Source organism: Microcaecilia unicolor, chromosome 3 (genome assembly GCF_901765095.1).
Source record: "Microcaecilia unicolor chromosome 3, aMicUni1.1, whole genome shotgun sequence".
Lineage (NCBI taxonomy): Eukaryota > Metazoa > Chordata > Amphibia > Gymnophiona > Siphonopidae > Microcaecilia > Microcaecilia unicolor.
This window is the reverse complement of record NC_044033.1, coordinates 432825859-432834258: the sequence shown is the minus strand read 5'-3', so window position 1 is coordinate 432834258 and position 8400 is coordinate 432825859. Positions and strand designations below refer to the sequence as shown.

The window sequence follows — 8400 nt, the reverse complement described above, 5'->3', positions numbered from 1 at the left end:
CCTTATTCACTTTGTTCAGAACCTTTATTTTATCATCCTCGCTTTAATATTCCCTTATCTCTTGTTTGTCCTGTTTGTCTGTCCTAATTAGATTGTAAGCTCTGTTGAGCAGGGACTGTCTCTTCATGTTTAAGTGTACAGCGCTGCATATGTCTAGTAGCGCTTTAGAAATGATAAGTAGTAGTAAGTAGTAGTAGTAGGAGTGCAAAGGTTTTGGTACACTGAAAGCTCGATGGGAACAGGACTTGGGGAAGCCACTGTTGGAATGGAATGTAGCTTTCTCCATTAAATGAATGCTTAATATGAGTTCTTGACAGGGAATACTTTACACAAATGCAATTGTTTAAGGCAGGAAGGATTAACTCGCCAACCTGTGTTAAATGTGCTGAGGGAGAAAACACTTTTTAATCATGCAATACGAGATTATGCACTTATACAACAGTTTGGGGCAGATATAGTGCTTTATTTAAGTACTTTATTGGGACAGAGAATCCATTTCCCTGTTGAATTAATATTGTTTGACATTTCTGTTGGGCTGGGTGCTGTGGGGGAAAGAACAGGAAGTGTTGATTCATAAATTGATAGTCCTTGGCAAAAAATGTATATTTTGTTCATGGTCAGTCCCAGATCCTCCATTATATTGGACCTGGAGAGCCCGTGTTCATGCTTTGGTCCAATGGAAAGCAAAAGAGGTGGGTAACGAGTAAGAGAGAAAAGCAATACTTTCTATTTGGGACCCAAACTTACAATTCATATCTCCAACAGCAAGAAGTTTGATATTGAATAATCTATATTGCTGAATAGGGATGCGGTGATTTTGTGTGTATGCTTGTGTGCCTGTGCATGTGTGTGTGTGCCTGTGTGTGTGTGTGAATATATGTGCATGTGTGTGCGTGTACATGTGTGTGCATGTATACGTGTGCTTTGGTTTCTGTGACATCGACAGTGTGCAGTATCCATGCATGTGTGTCCATATGTGCCTGTGTGTGTGCATATGTTTATGTATGTGTGTGCATGTGCACACACATGTATGCATGTGTGTATGTGTGTGCATGTGTCTCTGTGTGTGTGTGCATTTGTGTGTGTGCATATGTGTATGTATGTGTGTGTGTGTGTGTGCATGTGCACACATGTGTATGCATGTATGTATGCATGTGTATCCATGTGTGGGTTACTTAATGGATGTTCTTGAAACTTTTTCTGTTAAGGATTTTTTTCTTTCAGAAGATATTTTGTATTTACCTTTTCTGAGTGGAAAACCAATGCAATCATCTGAAACATACCGAAATAAGTTCATTCAGATTATGAACTTCACACAGTGAGCTCTCCACCCTCCCACACCTTAACTAGTGTACGGTATAATTTGTGTTCAGCATTCATTGTATCCTAGTACTGACATTTGATTTTGTGTTTATACATCTAAACGTTCATGATATAAATGATATAAAATTCAAGCTTTTAATCTGCAGTGGTAAGAATAAGAGGAAGAGGCAACACAGCTGATAAAACTTCAGCAACATACAGCATAAATTTTATAAGTATAGTTTTACATAGTTATATTAAAATTAAATTAATTAATTATATTTCATTTACTTTTTTTTACAGATCTAACATGCCCCTCCTCACCAAAATCCCAGAAAAATTTAAACCTTCAGCTAAAACATTTGATTAATCTGTGCTATTGCTGTGTATAATAGAAGAGTTTCCATAACAAAGGGAAATAAGTCCCTTAAATGCAAAAAAGTTAAACATTTTGTAAGATTCATAAAATAGTGGAGGTTGAGCAACATTATTTGGTAAATGAAAACGGGTCTATTGGTTAATGTGTGGCTTTGCTTTCTCTGCTGCCTGTTGCTTTGCTAGGTTTCACCAGAAGAGGGTAGAATTTTGGAAAATCTTGACGTAAGCCTGGGATTCCTACTGTGTTTAGAATCGGCACAGGGAAAATAAGCTCAAGTTTCCTCCCTCTTCACTTCCAGTCACAGTCAGATGGAGTCTGGAACTGGATCCCTCAGGGCTTTAAGAGAGAATGGAAGGACTCACCCAGCAAGACTTCTTCAGCCTTTTCCCTCGGATCCCGCATTTGCTGATTGATTAGGACCTACAGAGCTGTCACTTCCACTTTCCATGAATCCGAACAAAGGGATTTGCTGCAGTGGACCTCTGAGTAAATGTCACTTCGGAGGACAGAACAGAATCTCCAAAAGAATTTGAAGGACTAGAAGAAAGGGTGAGTTCGGGAAGGCTTTGTTCACCTTGAAACTTATTGAAGCGTTCCCTCACACCACATCTGTGCTCTCTCCTGTGCTGCAGTTTTGCTGGTGAGTAGTTCGGCTTTCAGTACAGCTTGTTGCATGGCGTGTGATCCTCGGAAGCTTTCCCAAGCTGTGCTTTGGTTTCTGTGACATTGACAGTGCGCAATATCCGTGCAAGTTATTTGGTTACGATTATTTTCCAGATACGAGAGGAACCTGTTTTGATGTACTTTTCGGTGTGCAAGAAAAACGCAGCCAAAAAGATCTAGACTTAAACTGTGAAATTAATACAGTACTAAAAAAAAAAAAAAATAGCCATGCTGGATAACTCGGGATTACAGGATCAAGACAGTGATGCATCAGAAAACAGTGAAGCTGTGGAAATTATAGTGAACGTTGGAGGAATTAGACAGATCCTGTATGGAGATATTCTGAACCGGTACCCAGAAACCAGACTGTCTGAGTTGGTCAACTGTTTGTCGGGAGGCTATGATGCTATTTTCTCGCTCTGTGATGACTATGATCCTGGCAAAAGAGAATTCTACTTTGACAGAGACCCTGATGCGTTCAAGTGTATTGTAGACGTCTATTACTTTGGGGAAGTCCACATGAAAAAAGGAATATGCCCCATATGTTTCAAGAATGAAATGGAATTCTGGAAAGTGGACCTGGGGCTATTGGATGACTGCTGCAAAAGTCACCTCAGTGAGAAAAAAGAAGAGCTGGAAGAAATAGCTAAACGCGTCCAGGTGATCTTGGATGACCTGGGGCTAGATGCCACGGAAAACCGTTGGAAGAGATGCCAAAAATGTATCTGGAAGTTCATGGAGAAGCCGGAGTCCTCTTTTCCAGCTAGAGTCACTGCAGTTTTCTCCTTCCTCTTTATTTTGCTCTCATCTGTAGTGATGTGTGTGGGGACCATCCCAGAGCTGCAGATAGAGGACTCAGAGGGGAACCACATGGAACACCCAACGTTGGACAGGATCGAGACAGTTTGCATAGGCTGGTTCACCCTCGAATACGTGCTCAGACTCATCTCTTCCCCTAACAAACTACACTTTGTCCTCTCTTTCATGAATATCATTGATGTCTTGGCGATTCTCCCTTTCTATATCAGTTTGATCTTGACCCATCTGGGCGCCACATTGATGGAGCTCAGCAATGTTCAACAGGCTATCCAAGCACTCCGTATCATGAGAATTGCAAGAATTTTTAAATTGGCCCGCCACTCCTCGGGGCTTCAGACTTTGACCTACGCTCTTAAAAATAGTTTCAAGGAGCTGGGCTTGCTTCTCATGTACCTAGCTGTTGGGATTTTTGTCTTTTCGGCCTTGGGTTATACTATGGAGCAGAGTCACCCCGACACCTTATTTAAAAGCATTCCCCAGTCATTCTGGTGGGCCATCATAACCATGACCACCGTTGGGTATGGAGACATCTACCCGAAGACAACACTGGGTAAACTGAATGCTGCCATCAGCTTTCTTTGTGGTATTATAGCCATTGCGCTGCCCATTCATCCCATCATCAATAACTTTGTCAAATATTACAACAAGCAGAGGGTTTTGGAAACCGCAGCTAAACATGAACTTGAGCTGATGGAGCTCAACTTGGGTGAGGGGAAGGTTGGTGGGGTTGGACATGACCCGGAGGACGGCAGGCATAAGAGGAAAGACCCGGGTGTGCCAGCGTGGAGCAGTAATTTAAAACTCTCTCACAGTGACACTTTCATTCCGCTGCTGTCGGATGAGAAACATCATCGGACCAGACTGCAGAGCTGCAAATAAAGTGTTGGGCAATGGTGCACTGCAGACTGCAACAGATTATGAATTTTGTAAATACGGTCTAAAAGGAACCTTCCAGCTTTTGAGTATGATTTTACTTTTTCTAACTCTCCTTCCTCCAGCAGCTTAATTCAGATTTTGGTAAGACTCTTTATGTTGTATACATCACACATGCCCAAAAATAATCAGATCTTACCAAAACATCTAATATCGGGGGGGAGGGGGGGTCCTAAGAAAATACATTTGGGAATGTTTGACAGAGTCAACTGGCTTGCTAAAATGTATACAATTTACTTGTGCAGCACTGTAAAATATTCCTATAATGAAGAATAAATTCTGTGATTGTCCTGCCTATGGATTATATGTCTGGACAGTATTTAGCCTTTAATGCATAAGAAACCTCGGTCTTGAAAATACAACAGACAAAGAATTTGTGGTTTCAGTAAAACCAAAATACCATACAGTAACCACAGACTAACACACGCTGCAGTTGCGAGGTGAAAATAATCATTACACATGCAAAAGCCAGTGGCGTGCTCTTCTAAACAAATATGTCATGTGCTAATTTGATTTGTGCAGTAGCTACGGTTTTTTGCAAGAAAAAAACAGAGGTGGACATGTTTCTGTTTTAGGCATGTTTGTGTGTGACATCATTAGTGAAATTATGCATTTTATGACATAATTCAAAGGTCCATTAAACATACAAACACTGCCCGCTCCCCATTTTCTTACCAGGATGTAAGTGAGCATGACATGCTTTCTCCCTGATATTATCTAGCATAAATGAACATAACCCTTTCACACACAAACACCAAAAGCTAATGGCTGGAAACAGCTGGTCCGAATGTACAGCTATGCAGAAACTAGATTTTTAGAAAAACAGGATAGATAAACAATGTGCTGGTCTTAACATATTGCTGTACTTTTTGGTCTTAATTCCTATGGAGCAACATTAGTTTATGGTAAAGCTATTTTGCCTTTTCAATATGCAGGTCTGGTGCAAAATATATTGGATGCCTTAGGTGGACCTTCAGCATTGCATCTCCCCCCCACCCCATCCCATATATCTAGCCCCTTCCTCACTCAAAGGTTTGCTAAGTGAACTCAACAACCCTAATCCAATAAACCACAACACCAACCATCCACAATCAACCAACCAACACCACAATCCAATAAAAATGTATAATTGGACATCATACCTTTAAATATTACATTTTATTTTATGTGTGTCTGTGTGTGTGTGTGTATTTGGTTCTTTTTTTTTTTTTTTGCATTTTAAGTCTTTTATTAAGATAAAGCAGACAGAAAAACAATAACACAGGAAGAATGCGACTGAAATGGTAACAAGCAAATACCTCCCCCCCCCCCCAGGAGAGATCAGGCCAAATATACATGTGTATTTGGTTCTTGAGTGTGTGGTTATCAGGATCTGTTGTTTTACTTGGACTGCGGGGGGGGGGGGGGGGGGGGGGGGGGTCTGTGTTGCCCCTCCAAAAGCTGCCACCCTAGGCAACCACCTAGTTTTGTCTAATGGTTAAGCCAGCCCTGTTAATATGTACAGTATGTAAGGAATGAGTTTAAATTAGCAATTTGTATACTAATTTATATTAACTGCAAGTTCTGTGCAACCCGGATTTTTGGCCCACTAGTGTCCTTAGAGTCTTTAGCTCAGTCAGAACCTGCCTCTGCAGGGCTATTCCACCCTAAGCCTCCATTTGAAATTCGACAGGGATTTACTGCTATTTTATTCCACCCTCTCAATCCACTTATTATAGTCATTGCAGTCAGAACTCTGCAATTGTGGACCCTGACTGGAAAAACTTCTCAGGGGCTATTAAAGGTTAGGCTGCGTTCATACAAGTAAAAAGCTGATTTACACGGGTAAGAAAAGGTGCAATTTATGCTATCTGCCAGCGGCATGCACAAATTTCAAGGAGGCTTGGGTAGTGGACTTTCAAATGATATGTTGATTTTGTATCTTAGAATAGCAATACATGTGTAGTGGGAAAATTTCCATGTTGATGTTTATACTTGCTGTGAGTGGCACACAACTGTCGGTTAACTCTTTTGAACCCGGGTTTCAGAATAGACCTTGGGAGAAGGGTGGGGGTGGGGGATTGTGTTTTGTACTCACGTGTTCAAAACCAAATTTGGGAACTTGGCTCCCTTATTGGCTCCTCTTTGACATGCAGTTATGAATGATCAGCCACTTGCACGTGTCACTTATACATACACGCCTGGATTCTGTAAAGTTGCACACTCAAATTTCTGACCAGTGTGTAAATTTAGGCACAGAAGCTATAGAATAGTGCCAGTTGTGCACCTGACTTACGCCTGCATTTCAAAAGGCGCGCTATAGGCGCATTAGCATTTTTAACACATGTTAAATGCTAACGTGCGTTAAATGCTAATGCGCCAATAGGAATATATTGGTGTGTTAGTGTTTAATGTGCCTTAACTTTATAGGCGCATTAAAAATGCTAATGCGCCTTAGTAAACATATCCCTTAATTGTTAAATTAGGCAACAATTGGCCTTAAGTACCAAAAATAGCCCTTAAATGATATTAATTGATGCTAATTGTCACTAATGTGTAGTTAAGAGTGTAACTGCACTTGGGAGCTATTCTATAAACAGTGCCTAAATGCTATAGGGCCAGATTCTATATAAGGCGCCTAAAAAAACTGCACGGTAAACATTTCCGGCTAAGCATATTCTATAAGCAGCATCTAGATTTATTTGCACTATATAGAATACGCTTAGTTGATATCCCAGCACCTAAAACTATGCTCCTCCATGTACACCAACAAAAACGTGGCATAAATTCCTGCACATAGATTTATGCACATTAGCCCATATTCTGTAATTACACACGTAAATTTGGGAACACCTACGAAATGCCCGTTTCCCTGCCTATAACATTGCCCCTTTTGAACTGCATGTATTAGAATTTGGGTGCAGTTCATTACAGAATACGCTTAGCGAGTTGTGCATATAAATTCTAATTATTGCCAATTAATGCTCATTATTGCTTGTTAGGTGCTGTTATCAATGCTGATTAGCTTGTTAAGCCAGTTAAGTTGTGTGCATTGTTATGGAATACGCTTAGATGTTGGCACGGAACCCTAGGCACTGTATAGAATCTGGCAGTAAGCACCTCAGTGCTATAGTATGCAACTACAAAGGGGACATGCATATGGGCGGATCAGGGGTGTGTCTCGCAATTGCACACATATGTTATAGAATATTATGACTTAAGCACGCAACTGCTAAGAATAGGGGTGACCATTTACACCAGTCTTTCATATGGTGTAATACATGTGCCTAAAATTAGGCAAATACATACTGACTTACACTCTATTCAGTATCAGCAATTTCATGTTCAAATGCCATTACAGATTTGGCACTTAGGGGTAAATTCTATAAAAACTGGTGCTGAAAAAACCTGCTTAAGTGGCATTCTATAAGCTGTTCGTAAAGTTTAGCATAGTTTATAGAATACATGTTTAAGTGGAAAGTCATGCATGAATATAAGCGTGGCCATTTGCACCAACAAAAATGTGGTGCAAATGCCCATGCCTAAATTTACCACTTTAAACAGTATCGTTATTACACTTAATGGAGGGGGTTTCTCATAAATTAATCCTTATCATTACCCAACTCCAGTTACTCCTTATCAAAGAGAGCAACGGATAGGTTTCCAGCTTATACAGAGGAGACATTCCTTGACACAGCATTTTGTGCGAAACATGATTTCATGTCAGATCAGATGATGTCTCTGAGATGAATAATAATTCCTATAAGAAATAAAAAAAGAAAAAAAGAATAGTGAAAGTTCATCTAAACTAAGTGCATTTGAGATTTTAAGATTGAATATTGACAATTCAAGCTATTGGGTGAAAGTAGAAAGTTAAAATATTGAAAAATATGGATTAATGACGAATACATGCCCACCATAACAAAATGCCTGGCTCATATATATAGCCTAAATGGTGGAGACATGGTTATCTGATGGATCCATGCCTAAATTTAGGCACAGAGTACCATTATTCTGTAATAACCCACGTAACTCAAGGTCATGCCCCCATTCTGCTCTAAAACACCCCTGACCCTCCCATTTCTGCACCCTCTTCTTTGGAACACATCTAACTTTATACCAGAGGTGTAGCCAGACCTCAATTTTGGGGGCCTGAGTCCCAAAGGGAGGGGGGCACATTTTGCCCCGCCTCCCTACTGCTCTCCACCCCACCACAAACCCACATACATGGGCTGGCAGGTGTTCCAAAGCCCCACCAGCAGATGCCTTCCTGTGAAAATACTTGGCATCTTGCTGCCTTCCCTGCTTTTCCGCCCCAGCGCGCA

At 40.7% G+C, this 8400-nt stretch overlaps 1 protein-coding gene across 2 annotated transcripts; it reads left to right on the top strand.

Moving 5' to 3' along the window:
- Positions 1–1842: 1842 nt before the first annotated feature.
- On the top strand, positions 1843–4463 carry KCNF1 (potassium voltage-gated channel modifier subfamily F member 1). Of its 2 annotated transcripts, none has more exons than XM_030198862.1 (2): positions 1843–2230; positions 2459–4463. In XM_030198862.1, exon 2 carries the CDS (start codon positions 2573–2575, stop codon positions 4040–4042), a length of 1470 nt encoding a protein of 489 aa, XP_030054722.1. In that variant the 5' UTR covers positions 1843–2230; positions 2459–2572; the 3' UTR covers positions 4043–4463. The 2 variants fall into 2 exon arrangements, with proteins under 2 accessions (XP_030054722.1, XP_030054721.1); XM_030198861.1 differs by having other exon boundaries at positions 1843–2321.
- Positions 4464–8400: the final 3937 nt, after the last annotated feature.